Source organism: Notamacropus eugenii, chromosome 3 (genome assembly GCF_028372415.1).
Source record: "Notamacropus eugenii isolate mMacEug1 chromosome 3, mMacEug1.pri_v2, whole genome shotgun sequence".
NCBI lineage: Eukaryota > Metazoa > Chordata > Mammalia > Diprotodontia > Macropodidae > Notamacropus > Notamacropus eugenii.
The window spans coordinates 74,336,268-74,361,953 of NC_092874.1; the positions used below are offsets into that span (position 1 = coordinate 74,336,268).

The 25,686-nt window shown below is 35.8% G+C and overlaps 1 protein-coding gene across 21 annotated transcripts in view; it reads right to left on the reverse strand.

The window, feature by feature from the left end:
* PARD3 (par-3 family cell polarity regulator) overlaps positions 1 to 25,686 on the reverse strand; it is a 728,954-nt gene that overhangs the window by 202,318 nt on the left and 500,950 nt on the right. For 19 of the 21 annotated variants that reach the window (XM_072651995.1, XM_072651989.1, XM_072651996.1 and 16 more), the window contains one exon: positions 18,432 to 18,663. In XM_072651995.1, the coding sequence (XP_072508096.1) occupies positions 18,432 to 18,663 (232 nt within the window). Of the gene's footprint in view, positions 1 to 14,093; positions 14,220 to 18,431; positions 18,664 to 25,686 lie in introns of those variants that run through there. The other 2 variants (XM_072651997.1, XM_072651992.1) reach the window with 1 other exon arrangement.

The following is a 25,686-nucleotide window of genomic DNA, read 5'->3' on the forward strand; positions in this document are numbered from 1 at the left end:
TATTATTATCCCATTTTATAGCTGAAGAAATTTGTGACCAGTAGAGATCAAGTGACTTCCCAAAGTCACACAGCTAACATCTGAGGCAAGAATGGAAATCAGGCCATTCTGCCCAGGTCCCGTGCTCTGTCCACTGTCACCTACCTGCCTCAAGGGAGGAGTGTTAATAATCTCCAACAATATTAAAAGATAACATTAGTCAGCTCATGATGAATCTTAAATGTTTCCCTCCTCCTCTGTGTTTACAGAACCACAACAAAGAGTCAAAAAGGATAATACATAATCACTGGGAGTTTAAAACATGTACTCCTTCTCAGCATTTCTCCTAGAAATTTTGAAAGATTAAAACTTCCCTAAAGATCTCATTATCTAAAAAAGTTAGTTGGTCTGTCAGCAATTTTTTCTGTTGATAATAGGAAATGATCTTTGCTGATTCATGTTTCCTAGAGAAAGCCTTCTGAAGAGTAAATTAAGTGCTTTGTAATATTATTTCATTTTCATTCATTTCATTAAAATTGATTTGCATTTTCAGTTTTTACCTTCAGACATTCCATTGCCCTAACTTCTCCCAGAGGATTGCACTGGCCAAGTGCCATGGGCTCTGAGGTCATCACATAATGGGAAAGGGAAGGCAAGTTTGCTCCACTTTAATGTGCAGGTAGAGCCCATAGAGACAGCCAGCTCCTATCTATGGAACAATTTTGATGGAACCTTATATTGATACCCATGAGTTGTCTGGACCACAGCATCCTTCTTAAAGTTCAGGGTCACATAAGGTCAAATAGATGATTTAGGAGCAAACTGCATTTTTGGCACCCTTGGGTCCTACTGACTTAAAAATGTACAGGAGATGTTAGAGCATAGAAAATGACAGAGCAGTGGTCCCTTTCCTGAAAAAAAAAAAAGGTATTGTTAACTCATCTTTTTCTATGAGAAATTATAAGATCGAATATTATTCATTACACACTGCGGCCGGCCATGAATTTTCTTACCACTGGGATTCTAACAAAGAAACAGCAACAAAGGGTCAGAATGGAGTAACCCTATTGTACTCTCTCCTATTAACATATCCCTGTAAAAGAAAAGGAACATTAGATCCCACAAATGTCATCTCTCCATGTTTCTCCTTAATGGATTTTAAATAATTCACTAAGTGTTTCTAATACATGCATCCTTCCTTTGAGTGCTTGCCTAGAATCCCTCCCAGCCAGGCCTCTCATGCCATCTCCTACGAACTGTCACTCCTGACCCTGCTTCTTGTGTGGTCTCTGCAACCCCAGGGAACTTGGAAGCACAAAAGAAAGTGGGAGTTTGTTTAAAACAAATAAACAAATTGAAAAATGGAACACCAAAACAAGCTCAGCTGGAAACTGCAGATCAAATTTAAACTGATATGAGTAGTCTGAGCCTTTACTGGTTAGAGTTTCTTTTGATGGAGGCAACTGTGCTCTTTTCTCCTGGTTACAGTTTGAACCAATGTCCAAACAATAATCCCAGTGGCTTCAAGGCATAGTTTTCATATTTGAGTCAAGAAAGATGGAAACAACACACAACTTTTATCCGGGGAGCTCAAAGCACTTTCTCAATGCAATAATACAGGAAAGCCTCAGCGTAGGGGAAACTGCTCACAAAGCTTTTCCGGGTTCATAAATTGCTCTTACGTTCTTATTTACATTGCGCTTATATTACTTTCTGAGTATTTTTTAAAATATGCCGGTATGTATTTTCAATGAACCTAGAAATGACATGAAATCAGGAGCAACTTTGTTTCTTAGGTCTTTTTTCCATTTCCATTCTCGTCCCCCTAATACATTGTCCTCTGCCTAGCGAACAATAAGTAAATGGTGTTTACCATTTGACTTATACTTTACCAACTGACTTATAAAGACAATGAAACAAAGCATCAAAAGCATTTAAGAAAATATTTTATATTCAGATATTGAATTAAGCTGACCAGACTACAGGTTTTTTAGAAGGCAGCTTTTGTTTCTTTCTTTAAGTGCTGGGTAGGAGGAGTGAGAATTCAAGATTTTCAGGTCATTAAGCCAAGATCATAGAAAGAAGATGATGAATCAGTGACAGGCATATTGATTCCCAACCTCCAATCTGAGCCATGCACATCTATATCGCCATGTATGATAGATGGAGAAAGCACCTGCCTACTCAGCTTGGTCATGGAAAGATTCAAGGTAGATATGAGTGCTGAGACAGGCTTTGAAGCTAGCAAGCCTTAGGAAAGTCTGCCAGTGTGACATAGTAAAGAGCGGAGACACAAGGTACTTTTTTCAAGGTCCTTAATGAAAAGCATGTTCCTGTCTACAGTTCAGCTCAATTCCACAAAAATGTAATAATCGTCTCATCTGTAAAAATGAGAAGGTTGAGCTTACGAAGGCCCCTTTTAGCCCTTCATTTTTGTTCCAATAATCTTACTATTTATTCAACACAATATGCTAGTGCCTTGTCTGAGGACACAGCAACAGAAATGAAACTGTGCTTCCTCTCTGGAAACTTAAATTCTAAGGGGTAAGGGATGGTGCAACATATCCACAATTAATAATCACAAGGAAATTTTAAGCAGGAGTACGAAAAAGTGGGAGAATGGAGAAGACTCTGAGGAAGAAGAAAAACCCGGGCAAGATTTTAAAAGAAGATAAGGGTTCTGAAAACCATGGATCTTCAGTCACGGATGAATTCCATAATGAGAAGGAATGGTATCTAGCTGCATTCATTCAAATAAACCACTTGGGGGAGGAGATATTCAATTCATTGAGCCACATAATTAGAAACTAACTGAAGTAACATAGATCTTTTCCATTTCACAATGAAAAGGTAGGTGGTTCTTCTAGGTGGAAGGGGAGAGTTTCCAGCTACCCACTGTGGTTATTTATTAGCATTTCCTGCTCCCAGTGATAAACAAAATTATTTCATAAGCCTGGCTCATGCTGTCACATTCAGCTCTCACTCTGACTAAAATAAACAGGCAAAAACTAAACTCAAAACCATTAAGACTTTAGTCATGTGACTTCAAAATGAGTGTCTGAAAAAGGTTCAGATAATATTAATAAACTAACACTAAAGTCAGGGGCAGTATGAACTTCCTCAAGTTATCCTTTCTCCAACTCCAAGACAGCCATTCTAAGCTGCCATTTCTATGTAAGAGCAAGGTAGAGTATATTCATCTAGATACTTTTGGCAATACAACTAGGATTGCTCATCAGTTGAGGGTTACTCTCTAATGCTTTGCATTAAGCAGTGAAGTACAGTAGAAAGAGCTATAGCTCTAGTGTCTGAGGACTGGGATTTAAAGCCTACCTCTAACACTTACTTCCTATGTGAATGTGGGCATTTAAGTTCTCTGGGCTCCAGTTTTCTCATCCACAAAAAGAAGGAGTTTGACTGCATGGCGAGTTACCATCTAGTTCTAACTTGATGATTCTAAAACAAATAGCTGTAAGAGTTCCTGGCAGAAAGTGGCCAGTATAGTGAAGACCAACCTTGACCTGTCAAATCACAATCTTGATTGTAATAGAGAGACCATGAACAATACGGCAGTGCACGTAAGGAAGTCACAGAGCTCTGAAGATGATAAGTAGTCATTTCTTTCTTACATTCTGCTCCAATTTCCTGAACAAGGAGAAGAGCTGTGCCATTTAGCTGGATTGTTTGAACATGGTATACAGAGCTTTTAAGCACTATTCCCAAAGGTGAGTTGGAAGTACTATGCATTAAGTTCACATGATGCTTTTCCTATATATTTATATTCTGACAGTCCTTCTTAATAATACAGATTTTTTTCCCCTAGTCTTTCATTGGACTCAAGCAGCGAGGGGGGTTTTCACATGTCAGGAAGACAAACAAATGTTCAAAACTGTACACAGTTATTTCAAAGTCAGAGGAACAAATGCTAAAGGCAAGAGCAACAGCTAAATTAGACATGTGAAATTAAACAACGAAAAAGTGATTCTATCCATTTGAGCCAATCCTTACAGATGAGCTAAAATGAACTAAAAGCATTGGAAACAACAGGAAAATAAAAACCTTAGAGTTGAAGAGGATTTTCATTTTTTCCTCATTGTTTCTGATGCTATTTGAGTCCTTTCAAGTTGGTAAATGGAGACTTACTTTATACCCTTTCTAGCCTCATTTTTGCAACTAATAAGGTCCTTCTCTCTAATTAAGCTTGCTTTTCTAACAGCCAAATATGTATCATCCATGGAGAACCATGGAGGATGTTTTAAATGAAAAAGACAAAAGGGGCGTTATTAGAAATGAACTAGAGGGGTATATTGAGAAAAGTTGTGGAAAGACTGGAGCCCTAAAATTAAAATTCTGGTCTAGTAATTTCTATACACTAGACAAACTATAGGGTGTGGGTTCCAGAAAGGACTTCCAAAAAATATGGCTGCGTAAGGACAAGATAATGAATTTATGACCTTTCATTAAAAATTTTCCATAAATCATATTTCATCTGGCATATATAATTATTAAACACAGAAAACTGAACAAATCTGTTTAAAATCTTAGTGTTCGCTCATTTTAAAGGATGGAATTAATTTCCTTCTATGATCACATGGCAAACTAGCCAATTTTCTTTGTGAAATGAAAATATTAATATACCCATTGTACCCATTTCCATCTTAAAAGAGGATATACCCCCTCCATTACTTCACACCTTCCAGGTTACTCACTTTAATGTTAAGTTGTCACCTGCAACACAAATAACTCCTCAGTTCAGCAAAGACCACAAAAAGCATCTTAGACAAAGTGGATAATTATTTTAAAACAAGCTTATAAGGGGCACCATGGGACAGGAAGCTTCAGGAGAGGTCAACGAACTGAAATTATGGGAGTTTTCTGCATGCCAAGTCACAAAGAGTTATTTCTGCAAACAGCCTTAAAGAATTTCATTAATTCCATGAATGTAATAATAATAGGTAACATTTATATACCACTTAATATGAGCCAAGTACTGTACTGAGAGCTTTACAATAACTGTCTCATTTGATGCTCATAACAACCCTGGGGTTTAGGTGCTATTATTATCCCAATTTTACAGATGAGGATATTGAGGCAGAGAGGCTAAGTGACTTGTCCAGTGTCTGATATAATATCTGAGACTGGATTTGAACTCAAATCTTCCAGACTTCAGGCCCAGTACTCTATCTACAATGCCACCTAGCCAATGTATGTACTTCCTCCAACAGTGTAGATTATAAGCCGTTTCTTATTGGCAGAGCCTCTTGTCTATGTCTTTCTATAAGTAGCATTTGGAGTTGGCAGAGAAGGGGCATGGTGATTTGGTTTCAGGGCAGATAAGGTAAAAATTCATCTATTAGAGTCCATTGTTCCAGGGGTCTGAAGGCCACTTCTCTTACACCATTCCTGACTGGTAATTTGCTGCTGCTTACTTATAGTCCCCATGTGAACATCTACTGGGCATCAAATGACTATGACTTTAATCCTTCAGACACTTTGATTTGCCAAGACTAGCAGTCATCACCAAAAGAATATTGTTGTTAAAGGAATAGGCTTGATACTCCAAAGACAACAAAGAAAGAGGCAAAGGACCTCTATATTGGCAAGAATTTATATGTATATGTGTGTACATACAGATACACGTTATATACATATATATGAACACACACAACTACATGCATAGTCATTCAATTAGTGGTTGCAAGTAACTGGAGACTAAGGGAGTGGCCATCCATTGGGGGATGGCTGAACAAATTGTGGTATATTAATTTCATGGCACTTCTGTGCCATAAGAAATGATGAAAGGGGCAGTTTTAGAGAAACCTGGAAAGAGGTTTACAAATTGAAGCAGAGTAAACTGAATAGAACCAGGATAACATTTTCTACTACAACAACATTATATAAAAAAAGAAACTTTGAAAGACTGAAGAACTCTGACCAATGCAATGACCAACCATGATTCCAAAGGACATATGATGAAGAATGCTACCCATCTCCTAAAAGAGAAGTGATGGACTAAATATGCACAACAAGAGATATTTGTGAATACATTTGCATTGCTATACTTTTTTTCCAATGGGAAGGTGAGATAGGAAGAAGAGAAAATATATGCTTATTAATCGAAGAAAATAAATTTAATTTTGAAAAGATAGAGCTTTGTCTTACCCTCATTTTGCCAATTTTTAAATAATGCACATTTGCATTATGAAAGGAAAATAATGATGCCCTGAAAATATTCAAGATTAGAATTCTCTAATCTAGAGCTGATTATTTTAGAAGGAAGTACAAAGCTAGTAGCATCCATATATCTTTTATCACAGAATCCCTGGGAAATAATAGAAAAGTAATAAATAGGTTTCCTGATTTGTAAGATGTTTTTTACAAAAAAAAAAAAAAAAGATAATTTAAAAGTTGATATTCAAACCAAACAAGTGACTCATTTGACTCAAGCCCTTCTGAAGTTTTATAAATAGGAAACCAGAATGGGGTAGCTGGCTTAAAATAACAATTGTTATCAAGACCCATCATCTTCATCTCTATCTTGGGAGAGCCACGCAAACCACACAACATTATATGCTAGAATCAATGAAATAAGAATACAATGTCTAGTCAAAAATTATCAACAGTAAACAATGATCTTCTAGCTTAGGGAAGGAACAAGATGAAGGACCTAGAGTAAAACCAAGAGGCTGAGAGTTTGGCATTACAGTTGGCAATAGCTAAATCAAAACTCTACTCTTTCTACTGTAGCTTCTAATCAATCAATACACATTTATTAAGTGTATATTGAGTGCCAAGCACTGTACTAAGTGCTGGTGATACAAAAAGAGTCAAAAGACAGTCCTTGCTCTCAAGGAGAATGAAACTGAATGATTCCTCATAATAAGCAAAATATGAAAATCTGTAATTGATAACATCTGCATTAAAATGCCACACATGAGTCACTCCTACCCTGATATGTGTTATTATAAACATAATATTACAAACATAACCAAAATTATGAAGTTTTCTTTGCTGGATAATTTTTCCCCAAACAAAAGGAAAAAAGTTTGTTTTTTAAAATTCAAGTCATTACATGGTAATTTCATGATATTTGCAAAAAGAACTAGGTCTCAGAGCATGCATTGCATGGACTTTTTTTTTTTTTTTTTTTTAGCAAGGGTGTTATCAGCTCACCATGCTTAAAAAAAACATTGTACATCCTACTTTGCTAGCCCTGAAAACAACCTCTGGCCCATAGTTTGAAACAAATATATTTTTTTTGGTCAGGTGAGTAATAAAGGGCCAACTGCACTTATTTTATTGCCCATGTGACTCCTGCGTGCAGGGCTGGTAACATTTTATGGGGACTGGTATATTTATGGTGCTTATTTTCAAGGCTGTCTAACACTGCAGTTGACAGGCCAATATGGGAGCAGGAAGAGGCTTATGTTAAGAGAATGAAGTTGCTCCCTCGAGAAGTAATCATGGATAAGAAGCACACAAAAGCCACCCCTGCATCAGGTAACTGCCTTTGCTGCCAGAAGCACCTATCTAGGGAATGCGCTTCATCAAAGTTCAGTCATAAGCTGAAGCATTCTCTGGCTCTGGACCTCTAGCTTGTGTGAGCAAATTTGCAGAGGAGCTATAAAAGCTAATCTTTAATGTTATACTCATCATTTAGTGATGAAATATTATTGCCCATCAGGAGGTTTTACTGCTAGTTTGCAAATATACTTACCTGAGTATCATGAAAGAATACTGCTTACTAGTCAAATAAAGCCTAGTGGAAGGCATTCACCCTTAAGCTGGCACTGCAGGGGCAACTCTCCAATGAACAGAGAAGAGTGCTCTGCTTAAATGACTTTAACACACTGTGCCATTTTGTGCTGAGTGACTGCAGCTACATTCCCAAAGTTAACAGAGGATTGGTTTTCTTCTTCTCATTTGACCCTATAATAGTAGGTCAAAAACTCACTTTGATACAACTGCTCAATAATCAACACCAAAATCCATGGCTTAAATCAAGCACAGACTCCTCTTTTCTCAGATAAAGTGATTTTGCCAAAGTAAAGATCTGGCCATGCTATACACCCCGCCTCAATGGCTCTCTGTTACCTCTAACATCAAATGTGAAATTCTCTGTTTGCCATTTAAAGCCCTGCCCAAGCTGGCTTCTCTCTATTTTACTGATTCCATGCATTTGCACTGTGTACCCACTATATTTGGAACGCTCTCTTTTTCTCTGCTCACCTCTAAGTCCTAGTGTCCCTGGCTTCCTAGTCAAGTAAAAACCCACCTTTCAGTTCAAAACCCACCTTCTACAGGAGACATTTTCTGGTTTCCCTTAAACCTCCTTGTCCCTTCCTTCTAAGACTACCTGCAGTTTACACAGTACATATCTTCGATGTATGTGCGCACACACACACACACACACACACACACACACTCAGAGTATATATCTTCCATACAGATATTTGGTTATTGGTTATTTGTACGTGGTCTTCCATATTAGTATTCAAGCTCCTTTAGACGAGGGGTGAGGTTTTTGCCTTTCTTTGTGTCCAATACCTAGTACAATGCCTTACACAGAGATAGTAAGAGTTTAATAAAATCTTGTTGGCAGAAAATTCACTCAATTGATAAAAATTGCTTGTCTTCCAAATAGTAAATCTAATGAAAGACATTCCAAATATCAGCCACATTCCTAGAAAATTCTAAGAATTCCACAGCTGAACCTCAATCTACGCAAATACTCAATTAGCAGAAAGAAAATGGGATGGTTTAAGTCAAACACACACTCCCACTTTCTCAAACAATGGGAACAACCATCTGTGTTAAGAATATAACATATCAGGAGCATTCCCGTAACATTCTAGTAATTCCAAAACTAAACCTGAAATTGTCTCCTGAAGATAATATGATTGGGATAGCTCAGTGATATTAAAGGGAGAAACAGAGAATGGTTATTTCTGTTCAAAATTGTAGAGGTAGTGACTTAAGTTTTATAAAACCCTCTCAAAGTAAGTGATGGAATGATGCTGGGAATTATTCGTGTTAAAGACGGTATTTTTTTTTATTCCACTGAGATAGTTGTGGGGGATAAAAAATTTTGAAGTTGTAAAAAATGAGGATAATAATTAATCAACAAGCATTTATCAAACTCCTACTCTGTGTTAGGCACTGTGAGGGAAAGGACATTGAGTAGGTACACTGTAAGAAAGAAAGACAAGAAAAAAAGAAAAAAGTTATCTATTTAAAAACAACAGGAGTCCAGGTGTACTGCTTGTTGAGGAAGTGGAAAGTAGGGATGGAATGAGGATGGTGGATTATTTGCATCTAGAAGTTTTGAGCTGCAATAGAGTTAAAATTTATCAAATAGGTGGCTTCAATATGGTGGACCCCAGAAAGAGAAGACCATTGCCTTAGTGGGCAACTGACCCAATTCAGACAAAGCTTCTATGCAGATGGCTTGGAAAAGAAAGGGAAACACAGTACACAAGACAACAAAAACGAATAAAAAGAAATCAGTTTTCTTTCTAGAAGATATGAGGTGACTGCCATAAAATGTATCTTAAATCAATAGATAAAGTAAAAGGCATAACTTTTTTAGTAAGACTACAGGGTTCTGTGGACCCTAAAGAAACACCTACACTGAGAAATATTAGCTTCTAAAAAGTGAGCAAGGAAGATAGCACAGCCTGGCAATGGGTACTACAGAGAGCAATGAGCACTACAGAGTCTTCTCAGTTCCTACAATTGACAACTTCAGTTTAAGTAATTCATCTCCTAGAGCAACCTAGTCTTTTTGAAGGTTCCATCAAAAGAGGACCCAGAGAAATTTAAAAAATTCTTATACTTAGGAGTATGTTTCATGAAAGTGGCCAAAGTTACCAGCAAGTCATTTCTTGCAATTAAAAAAATGCAGGTGGGAAGGAGCCAACTGGGAAAATTAACACTGAAAAAATATTTAGATGTTCTTTATTTTAAGTATAACCTTAGGCAAGTTATTGATCTTTTCTGGGCTTTAGTGTCTCCAGTTATAAAGAGAGGAAGTTAGATAATCTTCAAGATTTTCTAACAATAAATTCTATGATATTAAGTATGAATGCTTAAGATTGACTCAAAACTTTACTGAGTCCGAGGATAGAATATGGGAAAGTAAATTAAATAGCAATTTTCCTCACGGATAGAATTCCTGAACATCCATTAAAAATTTCATTTAATTTTATTTTCATCTAACAATTTAATAACTGCATTTAATTTTTTCACTTAATAATTCTATTTAATAATTTTATATTTTCATTTCATAATTTTGTATTTTATTTAATAACTCTGTATTCTTATTTTCATCTAATAATTCTGTATTTCCAAGTCCTAGGTACTGAATCAATGCTCCAAGGTCTCCAGTGCTAAGTTTCTGCCCCTCTACCATGAAATAATTTTGTACTTACATGAATGGAAAAAAAGAAAATCTTAAAGATTTATGATTTAGATTACATGAAGATGGAATAAGAGCAGACATTTTCACAAGGTAGAGATTAGTAGTGTACTTTAATGATGATTTTTAAGGGCCTCAATTTTCCCCAAAGTAATTCCCAACAAGATCTTCAGTCATGTAAGAGTTAAGAATCTTAAGGGACAAAACTCTGAAGTATACAACTATATAGACTGACCTCCCAATTCAGGCAAGGAACATTTAAAGGCTTTTTACCTGCCTGCCCCACCCAAATTCCACCAAATTGTCAGCTTGGGTCTTTAAATGTATAAAAGCAGTGAAAGGGATAGTTGAGCATTTTAAGTCTTTAATTTCCACATATTTAAAGTAACACAGACTAAGGGAATGGAGATTTTTAACATCAGAGCAATATGAGCAGTAATATGTGTTGTATACAGGAGCTTCAGCCCCAAGTCAAAGAACAACCATTAGGGGTACTGAGCTTAAAACTGATCATTCTTCAGTCTCCTATAGTCCCAACTCTAAACACACTTATCAATCACTATTAGTGATGCCACTTCAAATTACAAAGGGAATACAGGTGAAAGACCACTGTGAAAACTTATAATAAAATACAAGGTGACTCCAAGATTTAACTGTGAATATGAATGTTAGAAGACCATGGACTGTTTTGTTTTAAATTAGGCATTCCTACAGAGTGAGTTGATTATCACTTCCAGTTTCGCTTTCTACATGAGACAATACAATGATTGATGAAGTCTGTGCTTGTGATTTGGTCAGTTTTTATAGCTATGTCAAATTGATACAAGCTCAGTGTTCAATTAGGACAAAAAATTCTTTTAAAAGATTATGATTATGACTCTGGGAGAGGGGAGCAATTAGGGATAGGGATGGGACCTGTGATTTTAGTCATTTAGAGAGTTCTCAAGTGAGGAAACTCCATCCACCCATGGAGATGGGCATCTACTCTGTAGGTCATAGACTGAGAGGGTAACTTAATACACTGAGAGATTAACTGATTTGCCATGTGTCACAAAGACAGTCTGTGTCTGAGGCAGAACTGAACTCAGGTCTTTCTTGCTTCAAGGGGAGCTCTCCCTTGGCTCTATCAAGTATAGAGAGGATGTCTGAGAATAGCAAAATGGTGAGAAATGGATAGTACACAAATATTTTTGAACTGAAAGAATTTGTGACTATGGGAAAAATGTATTTAGAAGCAATACCATATTTTGACCATTTTGCTACTAGTACAAAAACAAAATTCCAGAGAAAAGTGTTTCTTGTGTATGTTGTGATGATTGTCGTTAACAGAACCTTTCATCTAGTAGGTCTTTTGGTGATGTGATAGCATTTATTTACTTTATTCTGTTAGAGGGAGTGAATAGTCACTAGCCTTCAATTTTCATGTCAATTACTGAAAAAAAGTTCCCATTTTCCATACTGTCTAGAATTGAAATTGACTTAGAATCACAGAACTGTCAAAAATTTCTTTTACAAAAAGGTTTGCTTTACAGAGACTATAAAGAAGGTGTCATCCTTGACACCAGCATTCTATATTCATGCTTCAGGTCTATGGAAAAGAAATGTTAAAAAACATTAAGGAATGTCAGAAAAGATCTTAGAAAGGCTCAGCTGTCATGCTTTGTGCCTCCTTTGGCTTGCATTGCAGTCAGCTACAGGACAGAAGATGTCAGAGGTTGTCTTTTTAAAACTACTAACAAGGAAAAGGAGACTCCTAGGAGAATGTTATCATCTCCCATGGACTTGCCTTTAATAACTGGTCAGTCTGACACATTTCTAGATGTTAAAAACAGGAAGCTCCATTTCAATTCAAATTAAAAGAAAACATACACTAAGTCTATTTTGTATTTACAAGTCCAAGAATTACTCCAGGAAAATCTAGCACTGAAGATACACAGAAGATAGTAATGCATTCTCTTAGACTGACAAACTGGGAGATATATATGATTGTATTTAAAAAAAAAAAACTCACTGAACTTCATCCTTTACAATTACATAGTACCGCTTTTGGTATTTTGTTTGAAAAGGCACACGGTTTACTACCTACTTACTTTAGCTGCCTTCCTTAAATCACTGTTGCCTTTCATGTAATGCCACTTAGTTAGCAATGAGGAACTTATCATATTAAGACCACATACACAGCAATTAGGTCTGAGTCATAAATAACTATAACTCCTGATGCTTCCAGAAACAAACAAATAAACACTATTATGTTAATGCCTGTTTTCCGCAATATATTTAGGAGTTTCACTTGGGGAGGACTGGGGAGAATTACCTCTGTGCCACAGTGGGGGCAAGCACTTTTCACAGGACCACAACCCAGTTCCATTATACTCTTTATTAGACTGTTACTTTTTTCATTTTCACATTTATTTTTAATTAGCAAGCAATTCTGTGTACATTCTAGAACTTGGGAGATGGAGACAACTAAATGTTGTCTCAGTCCCAAATGCAGAATGGTAATGAATAATGTACAGGCTCATACCTTCTTTTAAAGGCTTCTCATGACGAGGCAGTGAGCTTCAGTCTTCCACAAGAGCAGAATGGGGTCTGCTTGCCCTAATGCTTGGAATAATGTTCAAAACATTTGACAAAGTAGTCACTTCTTAGAAACAATGGTAAAAAGTTTATGTCCTTACTCCACATGGCCCTGGAAAGCCTTGTGCCCATGGTGATCTATCCTTCATGGGTAATACCCTTCATGGTAATTCTACCTGCTGGTCCATCTTTTCTTGGCTCCAGATTTTCATTGCTTTGATTCAATATTCAGTTGATTGTTAGAGATTTTTTTACAGGTCCCTGCCTTTAACCAATGATAAGAATTTTCATTCTCTTTGCCAGAAAACTTCTTTACATTTTGAGTTTGTCACTAATTGATGGAGTGAATAATTGTACCATACGCACTCTGCCCCATTTCTTTTGCTTTCAGCGTATAATATGTCGATATCATAGTTGAAGCCTCAGTGCATTTCAGGTTCCCTTCCCTTGAATCCAGTCCAGGATAGGAAAGTCTCCAAATCTAAGCCTAAGTGTATCATTCCACAGGAATTCTTCACCAGAGATTCTTAAGCTGGGGTCAATGAACTTTTTAAAATAATAACTATATTTCAATATAATTGGTTTCCTTTATAATTTTACGCATTTTATTTTATGTATTTAAACACATTTTTCTGAGAACTGGTCCACAGGTATCACCAAACTGTCACCAAATTCTCTAGCAAAATGCTAGAACCCCTGCTCTACAAATCTTGCTTTTTAAGTTTCTGAACTCTAATCATCACTGCAAACTCAGGCTCCCACTTACGCATTGTCTCTATTTCCCTTTTTGCCTAAGTGTAACCTAAGGAAAGTTGGAGGTTAGTGTTCAACAACATAATCAACAACAAAATTTTAGTAATGTCATTACTAACTATGGAAAAATTTAGGTTAATGCCTAGAAATGTTAGCGGTCAGAATATTTTCATTTTCTACCATAAAAGAGGACTGATAAAAATGAGACTAAAAACCACGTCTACTTTTTTTTGAACATCAACTCAACCACCCCAAAACCTTAAAATCAAGATAAAAAAGAGAATCAAATAGATTTGATAAGCATGGAAATAATTAAACCATGAAGACGGCTGATGTCATAACAAAATTAGTAAGCAGCCACTAAAAATTCATTAAAAGTAGATTTATTGTTGTTTCTCTTTTTTAAAAAAAAAATCTGTGCAATATGTGCTGTTCAAGACATTTTGGAATCTCGTTTGCTGTTCATCTCTTCTCAGGCATCAGTTTGGCAATGCTAAACGAGAAACATGGTACAGACACACAATTAGTAAGAACGAGAAGAAAGAAGGACAACTGTAATCTGTGTATGCTATTTTCCCAAATGCCCAGTCATATGTTGAAATATTTAATTCAAAGTTATATAGACTAAGTCTTTGAATATGATCACATATACTACATTCATTTGTTTTAAAAAAGGAAAGAAAAGACAAGAGTAGATCTGATTTCAACCAAACAAGATTTCAAACTGAATTATCTATTTCCTCTTAGAGAACTGTATGAAATCAGGATTCAAGTTCTCTTAGTAATCATTTTAAATGTAATTGAAGGATCCAGTCTTAATGGTAATATGAACAGATTGCATTTGCATTGGCTTTCCTCTGTGATGTGGTGGGGTTTTTTTGTTTTATATCTATTTGTATCATTCAAGGGAGTAAAAATGAGATGGAAACAGCAAGGTTATTTTTTTTTCCCAGTAGAGATGTTAGTTTCTTACTGGACAAGCCACTCTAAAGAGTTAAATTCTAAATTTTCAAATTTCCTATTCAAAAAACATCAATTTATACACATGGTTTCCAGACAAGAGGAAGGGAGGGGAGGGGAGAGGAAGAGATTATATTGTGTTAAGCAAATGGATTGGTTCTCTGCTCTGTAGTTTGAATGAGTAGAGTAACTAAAAACCAGTTACATAAAAATAAGTTAATAATTAGCTTATTAGTAGTAATTGCACATTAATAAGCACATTTTTAAGATGATATATCAGCTAATCCTTAAAGTACAAATTTACTTCCTACTTTAATGAAATTTCTAAATAGTGGAGGAATTCAAAGTTTTTGAAAGTGATACGTTTCTTTACATATGAACATTTCATTATCTTAAAAAGAGAATCTTCTCGTACTTAAAAAGAATCAGAATACCAAATAATAAGGAATGCGAATAAAAAAATCAGATAATTATGCACATACATATATAAAAATTCAGCAACAATAGTTGCTCTATTGCTCTAATTCACTCTATTGAACATTCCCATTTTTAGATTAATGAGTATTGTCTAACTTACATGATGGTCATATAGCAGGCTTCATATTCAAAATAATTATAATTAAGGCAATTGGCTCTGTATATATGACATGGATAAATTAACACAGATATGGTGTACTTTATGTTTTGTATTGCTTGCCTTGTGGGTTTCAACTGTAGATCTAAAAATTGTATTATGGCAGGTTTTGCATTTCATAACCTCTATAATTTATAAACAGACGAATGATTCATCTGACTCACAACATTCTTTCCTAGAGCTGTTTATCAATAATTAAGTCGTTTTCTGTGAATACCACTCAACGTGTGAAGGAGGAAAACATGTTTTCTATATAAACCAGGCATAAACCTCTTGAATGTACCATATTTTTTCCTCTGATACAATTTCCATCTGCAGTACAACATCCATTTGGCCTGCAGTTTGTTTCTCACTAGATTCAACTAAAAACAACCAACTTCCTCCCTCTAACAAGAGCTTTGAAAAGAGATCTATCTGCAACGAAGGAGACTGAATCTTTCATGGTTGGGTTGACTCAAGCAGAATAAACAGCTAATGCACATCATGGAAAACTGGATTAGGCAGCTACAATGCCTAGATTCATCCTCCCTGCCCCTTTTCCTCTTCTGTCGCTAGTACCATAAATATAAGATCTTTGAATCATCCTCAGAGAGAATGCCCTTGTCCAGTGTCAAAAATAAACTATACTAAGGGAGCTATCTACACAGGAGCTTAAAGCATATGTATGATTAAAGGATGATTTTTAATGTGCTAACAAGACCACACCTAAGGCTTATTAAAGTGGTTGACAAGGAGGAAGAGACAAAAATCAGTTTTAGGCACACTATATTCCACTGCTTTGCTAAGAAAAATAAGCACACTAACCCGAGAATACACAGTACAATATTTGTCAATCCCCATGTAATTGGATGTGGCTGTAAAAACTTCTCCTCTATATAATGACACCTCATTACTGATCAGGATAACAGTAATAAAAGTTTGCCAAACTTAAATTTGCTTTACCTATTTTTCTTAACTAGTAATGCCAAATGATAAAGAAAGGAAGTTGCAGTTTCCTCAATAATAATGTCCTTTTTATGTTTAATGTATCGTTCTGAGCTCATTTCCAAAAAGTAATATTTTATACAGCATGAAAGCTCTTATAATTTTATAAAACCCAAAATGTACAGTCTTTTTATGAATTCTTAGCAGTCAGTCTTAAAAGGAAGCAAAACAACAGCGGAATTTAAAAAGAACTAAACTGCTAGCTTCTAAACCTGGTCTCAATAGCTAGTTTGTCAGGGATTTATTGGTCCCTAATGCAGTGAAGTGGGACAATTTTTTTCTTTTAATGAACATAGCTCTAACTCTAGCTATATATAACCTAAGTTACCATATTACTCACGTAGCACATTTTCTTATGTAATATTTAGTAGGAAGAAAAGAGCTGTTTAATTCTGACTGCCCACAGGTGTTTTAAAATAATCAAGGTTTTCTCAAATTGTTGCCCCTTTAAGTAGAGAGCTGCATTTAGGATATGTATCCCACATCAGGTGATACTTCATTTCTAAATCATTCTGCAGTTCTGAGTTGGATAAAAGTCAGAACTTTCCTTTATTTCTAGAACAGTAACACCATAAAACCAACACTTTTATATCTTCATATGTATACCATTACATTTAGGCAACAATCTTTAGGGGAATCTTTGAAAATAATGAGTCTATTTTGAAGGGAGAGAAATGTATGATCTCTAGTGGGAGCTTTTCATTTTTTGCTGCAATTTAATGAAGATCCCAGTACAAATTCCTTAGACTTAATTGATGGGAAGTAGCCTTATTCTTGTGCATTATGTAGGTGCCAGTTTATGAGACATCAGTTTGCATATATGAAATGAAAAGCCCCTTGGCTAAAAAAGAGAAACTGAAATCAGGTGTGAGTTACAGCATTTCCATCCCATAAGTGTTCTTGGTCATGCAGAATAATGAAGAAAGATTATCTGTCTGAAAATACATTCAGGGGAAGCAGCATGTAAGTAAGAAAAGCTTAGCTGGGGAAAAAAATTAAAATATGAAAGCTCTCAAGTATTAGAAAATTAAACTAAATACTAATAATACTTAAATTTATGATGTAAGTGCTAATATTAGGCAAGGATGCATGCTATCAAATTTACAGTCAGTTCACTTCACACATAAGCATTACTTAATTATCAGAACACATCAAATCTAAGGCTGATCTACCTACTGGTTCTTCTGTTGCACCAGAATCTTTCAATAGGACAGATCAATAATTTGCAAACATACAGAGGCCAGGCTTGGGACAAGACATAAAGAAACTACAGAAATAAGAACTCATGCTCACAATGTTAAAAAGAAAAGTTACCAGAAACGGAATCAGAATGCAAGGTAGCTACTCTAAAGAACTGAAAAGGCAACACTATATGTTTTTGATTTTGAAACATTATCCTGCTGCATTTAGGAGCTTAATTTATGGAACAATCAAGTGAGTTTTATATTTAACATAAAATGCCTGGCTATTATAAATCACCACGGATGAACATTTATGGGGACAGAGTTTCCGTGGAACTTCTGAACAACTTGTCACTTTTACTGTTGAGAAGTGATTTGTAAAAAAAAATGATATGCTAACTAATCTGACCACATAATTCAAGGACACAAAAACATCCATCAAGAAACAGCCAGAACTTACTTTTAAAGCCATTAAATTAATCAACATAGCTTAATTAAAGTCCTATTTGCACCTTTTTATTAAACCTGTTATTAACGTAGCTTTAAATGCAACCACTAACTCAAGTTGTCTGCAAAATTTAGATAATGAGCCATTGTTCACACAAGAAAGAACAAATCATGCCTTGGTAGACCTTTGTCTCCAAAGAAATTTTAGCGGTTTTTTTTTCATTACTCAGATATAGATTTGTCCCTCCTCTCTCCTAGAAGTAGCTTACCACAGCTAGGAACGTGTCATCATTAAAGTTACTAAAACTGTTGGGGAAATGAGGTGGAATTCTTAAGATGGTGAAAGGAAAAGAAGAGAGCTAAGAATCAGAAAGACAGAAGCACCATACTCTGACTGCACAGAGACTATTTTCCATAGTACAACGAGGAGGATTTTCTCATTGACATTGCATTCATGCCCTGTCCATGTCATCCTGGTGCTTAGTGGGATAGTACCTACCTGAACATGTCTCCTAAACCCTTCAGCATCCCTTTCTTGACCTTCATTTTGTCCTTTTCTTTATCCCTGTCTTTCTTTTTCTCTTTTCCAGTTTTCTCTTTTTTCCTATCAGCCTTATCTCCTTTCTCTTGGTTTCCATTCATTTGTCTCTCCAGAGAGTGGGATGGCTGATCACTTGCTGTTGAAACAGATTCTCTTCCTGATCTTGAACTTTCTTCTGTGTCTTCCTCCACTGGGGAGAAAAGAAAGAAAGAAAAAAAACACAATAAGGTGTCAGAGCTTGGGCAAAGGGGTTGTGCCAAAGGAGAATACAAAAAACGGACAAGTTAAAAACACACATGAGAACTTTTCCCTATGTTTAGCATGCTGGTCAAGTCATTTCAGACAAAACTGTTGCTCCAGTTTGTGGATGTGTCAGCAAACGCACACCATGCTGCCATTTCCCCCTGTGTGGAATGAAAAATCAATTATTACACACACTGCATGGTAGACACTGCGGTAAGCACAGAGGATACATCTACAAGCAAGCTGGACAGTTTCTGCCTGCAAGGAACTTATTACATTCTAATAGGGGAAGACAACATACATTGGGGAGTAAGAACCTATGAGTTGTGCATGCTTACTATATATGTATGTGTATGTGTGTAAGTTAATGCGTAAATACAAACATATTTTATCTGAAGATAATGCTGTCAGTAGTGATGAAGAATGCTGCTTCATTATGGTAATGGGAGTCAGTATTGTAAAAGAGAAAGTACCCTAGAATTGGAGTCTAGAGAGGTCTACTTCAAATCTAAACTCTGATGCTTATTAGGATCCGTGAGACCCTAGCTTAAGGTACTTGACCTTTCGTGCTTCAGTGACCTCACTGGTAAAGTGAGTATAATACTACCATCACCTACTTTATGGGGTTATTATGAAGAAAGACCTTTGTAGATCTTAAACTGATCTATAAGTGGGAGTTATTGTCCTTTACTATAGCATAGAAAGAGATGATTTGTGATTGAAAGCGTGATACTGACTTCCATATGTATAGGATAACGCAGTTCTATAGCATGACTCACTAAGAAACCACGACCACCACATAAGACTCTTGGGTATTGCCCTTGTGAGTGTGTCAAAATGAGAAAAAAAGGAAGCACATTCTGGTTCTTACAAAGCAATCCCTCAACTTGTCACTGATGGCCATAATACCTATAGTGATTTTTCATGTATGGTAGACACCCAGTTTCATCCCTCACTGTTGGGCTACCTTTCCCAGTTACTGGTAATGGAGCCTGTGTACACAGTGTACACAGTGATGTTGCTCACTAAGTTGCATCTGGATCAAGGGTCTGCAGAATATAGGACTCTTTTCTCTTCCTGCCACAAAACCGTGTCAATCTTCCTATTTCCAAGTCTCAGTTCTTAACAGTCTAAGGGTCATCTACATAGTGGCAAAAGAAGACATAGAAATGCAAATGATTGCAAAGATGCCTTATCTACATCTATAAGTGGATTAGCTTGTGGAGTCATTATGGGCACACATTTCAGGCTCCTACATGGTGTTAACCAAGTCATGGAAGTAACAGAATCACCCCCAGTCCAGGATTTAACCTTGAGGAAATACAGTATTAAAGGCCCATTTCAGGACCCTCAAAAAATTTCTGTATTGGGAAAAATGACAGCACAGGCCCAGAACGAACTCCAAATGCTCCAAGGCACTCATTGTGTTTAAAAAAGAAAGAAAGGAAGAAAAGAAAACAGCAAGATTAAAATTCACATTATTAGCACTAGAGCACTGAAGTTATTTTTTGATTAATGTCAAAAACAAATCCATGAATCATTTTTTTTTAAAAAACTACATCCCAAATAAACATGAAGAAAACTGTCTAAATCTCTCCTTGACAATGCAAAGGTTTAAAAAAACTCAAAAATAAAAGATGATAAATACAATTCTGGAGATGGTCAATTAGAAAAGAAAAGAATAAAGAAAAATAATTTTCAATATTTATGGATCTAGCATTGCTTTGACTAGAGGTCATCAAATGATTAGATGGCTTTGGTCATTGAGACCCAAGGCAAAGAGTTTACCCATTCAGGTTTGGGATTGTGTTCAGCATTTCCAACTGCTAAGTTAGCACAGAATTATGTTGTTCAAGAAATTTAGGAGCAGAGACTAGGCCTAGACTGGCATAAGAAACTCCTTGGTGAGGAAATTCCCTCTATCAATTCAGGGTGGTAGGTTAAGTGTTATCCCAGGTTCACAGAGCCATTATGTCTTTTCAGAGGTCAAACTTAAACCCAGGACATCTGGCTCTCCACTATACCACATTACCACTTGAGAAATATGTGGTTTAAAAAGAAAGCCAACTAGTTTCAGATCAGAGCAGGGCAAGTTGACTTGGCTAAGGGTAGAGGCTGTGAAATCACTAATATTTTCCTTGGAAAGAACCCATGAAATCAGTCTTTGAATCCCTAGTTCTTATTTGCGGTGCCTGACACATATCAGCTGCTTAATATAAGTTTGTGATTGAAGACTTCTTTGCATAGATGAGGAAGCTAACACCCAGCAACATGGCTTTGGCCAACATATATTGACAAAGAGCTGTAATCCCCAGCCCTATGAATCCATTCAGGTCAGCACTCTGAGTATTGCTTTGCTTAATTTAATTTGGAGTTGTCCCCATTTCAATTCACCATACTGTAGCTAGTTAAATAACCTGTCATCTATTTCCCACAAATACCTAGTCCAAGAGGAAAACACATCTATCACCCCCAGAACAGAAGAAGGTCTATTGCCCTAAAACTTAGAAGATCCAAGTTCTAATGTCAGTTCTACTATTTATAAACTCTATTGCCTTCGTTTTCCACTAAGTTTAGGTTTGCTCATTTATGAAATGATTATGATGATGCCTGTTTACACAGATACCTCACTGGATTATTATCAGGATCAAATGAGATAATGAAGAGAAAGCTATTTATAAAGTACTAAGCACTATTCAGTCACAAGGTAGTATAATTTTTACCTGGTTATTAATTGTTCCTTGCTTTTTAAATACTAATAAGCATTATTTGGGAACTTTTTGAACATGATATCAAGAAAAATGCCCTTTTAGAGCAGTCCAGTAGTAGAATGAGCTATGCTGTCAGGTAGTGGACTCAATTTCATTGGAGGTCTTCAAGCTGGCACTGGATAGCCACTTGTCTGGTATATGATAATGGAGGATCCTTTCACATATGAATTGGACGAGGTGGTTATTGAGAACCCCTTGAATTTAGACTCTTTAGGAACAACTCTCAAATAGGACCTGACACCTGTCATTTAGTCTCAGTTTCTCAACTAAATAACTTAATGACACTGGGCAAGTCAAAACCTCTAGACCTTGATTTTCTCATCTCTGAAATGAAGTTTTGTTTCAGTAGGGTTATTATATGGATTTATAGTGAAGAACTACAGTCATAGAACTAATTGTGTAGAATGAAGCACAATCTTTTATAGGTTAAATGTGTATACAAGTATAGAGCCCTGGACTTGGAGGGAGAAGACTTTGTCTTGAATCAAAGCACTCTGTAACTGTGTGATCATAGGTAAATCACTTAAAATCTTAGAGGCTATTTCCACAACAGGAAAATGAAGATAATTCCTGCTTTTAGTGCTAAAATAAGTTTGCAAACCTTAAGCCACTATATAAATATGAGTTATTATGATCATGGACATATATAATAAGCAGATTGAACCTTTTAAATGAAAATCTGAAGAATTCTGTGGTTTACAGAATCTTTACATAAATGCTGTAGCATCCTGTAGGAAACTAAAGCATGTTATAATACCAGCTTCCATACTCCTTGTGGTGCCATTGAATGAGGCTATATAGGGTAAACTCCATTGGACTGAACTGGTTAGAAAACTCCACTTACCTATCTTTATTCACCTCCTCCTTATCATTATCAATAATCACATTCTATAGGGGAGTGAATCACCTTCATTTTTGACTCAATCGTACTATGCTAAATGAGGCAAGGAATCAAAATATAGCTTCAAAAGCCCAGGTCTACTGATAAATTTACAAGATAACTATGGGGTAAATGTAAGAGTACACTTTGACATGATTTCCACCCAATTAAACAAAACCTATTTACTAGTTCTTTCAACCCCTAAAGTATGTCTAAATTTCTCCATTCTCAGAGCATTTGTATTTTCTCTCACCCAAAACTCACAGGCTCTATTTTTGTACTTTGGTCAGTTACAGAAAGTTAGGGATTTCTTTCAAGTGGGTAAACCACAAATAGCCAGTTCTCTAAAACAATAAGTTGCAGATGAATTGTCAACCTGCACTGGGAGGAGTTTCTCAAAACAATGAGATTACAGACACCTCCCTTTCCCCCAAACCTGTAACTGTTACAGGTATCTTTACATGACTATGTCTACATGTCTTCATTTGGAAGCAGGGATCAAATCTTCTAATTGGACCAGGTGCCAAATATTAAACAGTCACTACCCATTCAAGGTTAATGATGGTCCTTTAGCATTTAAATAGAAATAGGAAATGATTAATTCTCAATCAATAGCAACAGTGTAATCCTTTAGCTTTCTATACAATAGTTTTGGCCATGGAAGGAAGGATGGATTGGGGGAGGGTCCATATGCTTTATCTTGGTTCTGTCAGAGAATCAAGAAATTGTTTTCACAAAGGAGTGTACATGAATGATGCATATTGAAGAATGTTAAAATATATGCTTTTGTTTTCGTGTGTATATGTATCTATATAGGCATATAAGTGTATCTTTACAGTTATTCTGGCACATGTAGTATGTTTGCTATTTTCTATAAGGAGTAAAAGAGAAAGTCTGAACTTTAGTATTGTGTCAAATGTCACTGAAAGTGACTTTTTTCTTTTAATATCTCTGACAAAAACCAAATGCCACTGGGTCCATTTTATTCCTCTAAGGAAGCACACTCCCTGCAAGATCCTTGCATTTTTTTTGAAGACTGTTTATGCTTATTTTAAACATTCTAATTTAGATAATGCATTATCATAGAAAGTCTTCTGGGGGGAGAAGTGATTTAACTAATCCATTTGAATGCCAACTAATTAAAAAAATAGTATTTAACAATATGTGGCTTTACTTTTCAGTCTGTGCAGACAAATATAAGATGTTCATTTAAAATTTGGATTAGATGTGCTTCAGATAGCTAGGCAGCATGGATGGTGGAGAAAGAATCAGCCTTAGAAAGGATACCAGCTCAGGTTCTGTACCTGACACATCCTGGCTGTGTGAGAACGAGCAAGTCACCTGACCTCTCAGTACCTCAGGCAGCTTGAAGAATCGCTTGAAGAATTGCCAACCTGCAAGGATTTTTCCAGTTTCCCACAGCAATTAAAACACAGTTCAGGATTTTTTTTAAAAAAGTTCTAACCAAGAAAAGCATCCAATGGGCAAATCTGAATGTTTCCTCTCACACTCTTGTCCTTTTGACGAATAAGTTCAATATCATCATGATTCTTAAAAAACTTTAACTCAACAGCACAAAAACATGAATGCCTCTTAATCCCTTTGGATGATAACACAATAATCAAATAGAATTTTTAATAAGTACGATTTTTATGACTTTAAAGAATCAGTTTTTAGAATTTTGTGGAGATTTTATAAAGTATAAGAAAAATATTTTTAGTCACTCAATAAAATATAGAAAGGGATTTCCATAAGACATATTTACTTAGCAATCCATTAGTAATGATGTAGGAGCAAATTGCCTTGACCTATCAAGGCTCTTAGATGAAATTATAATACACAGAATTAATTATGATCATGCATTTGAGTTTGTTACTATGTTGAACTGATAAATTTTTATAAGCTTCCATTCTCCTTTCCATTTTTGCTTATTCTTTTTACATGCTTTATTTTCATAGCTAGTCTGCAAATAAAAAAGTATGTTTCTTTTCACACAAGCACAGATTTTGTTTTTGATTAATATCTCTAACCTCTTCCACTCACTGAACTACAAGGGATTTTTTTTCATGTGATTACATAGACAGATAAGTAGATTTCAATATGCTTTTTTTTTAAAGAAGGTATGACATGAAGAAACTTGTACCTCTATCATGCAGTACAGTCATTCTGTAATTAAGACATACCTAATTACTATGTTTTCACCAGATGCAAATGTAGCTTGATTAAAATTCAAGTCCATGCTACAAATGAAGCTTGTGAACATTTCAGTGGGCCAGCCACAGCAACAGCTCACCAAGAAGTTGAAAGGAGATTTTGGCTTTTGTGTTTCATACAATATGGAGAAAACTTCTTGGTGTTTTAATACAAACTAAAGGCCATGAAACCTTCTTTTCCCTTCACCATCCACACTATATATTTTCCCTTCACTATCCATATTATATATTTATTTTCACTGTCAAAAATCTTGTTCTTCATGACCCAGAGTCCTATCTGTTATAACCTGCTTTCTACAAGGACAACTATGCTTCTGAGATCACACTTCTATGAGACACACTGTTATTTTTTCAAAAGACATTTATTCAAGAGGTATAGAGGGCAAACTGTTGGACCTGGAATTGGAAAGAAGGGTTTGAACTGGACGGAGTCTTACGAACTGTGTAAACCTGAGTATGTTGCTTAAACTTTCTCAGCTCCAGTTCAATGCAAAATGGAGTCAAGAATATTGACATAACTTCCAGTTATTGTTGTAAGAATAATATGAGATATTTAAGGTGCCTTGCAATCTTGAAAGCACATGAAAATTGGTCATTATTATACAAAAACAACAAAAGAAATTATCTCTGCCTTCAAATAGCTTATAGACTATATGGGGAGAAAAATATATCTACACATTACTAAGCCAATGTGTATTCTAAAAGGTAGATTATAAGGAGGAGTGTCTAGGAGATGCACAAAGGAAGCAGATGAGCTTTTGCTGTAGGTCACATGGAAATCAAGGTACCCTTCCATATATTTGCTCTGTTTTTCCTCCTACCTTAGTCACCAGTTTTCATTCATTGCATACAAATCATCTTTTTGTGAAAAGGAAAGGATGAAAAATCTGGAGGAATATCTTTCTTACCTATTAGTTTACTAGAGAGGATAAAGGATTAATAAGGCATCCTTAAAGGAAATAATCTTCAAAGGAAGTCAGAAAGAAATATTTGAAGGATGTACATGGAAAACTAAAAAAAAATGGGGGGAAAGGGAACAAATTTTTTTTTTAAAAAAATGATACTGCAGAAAAAAACAACGTTTATATCTGATGGAACTAGAGTGA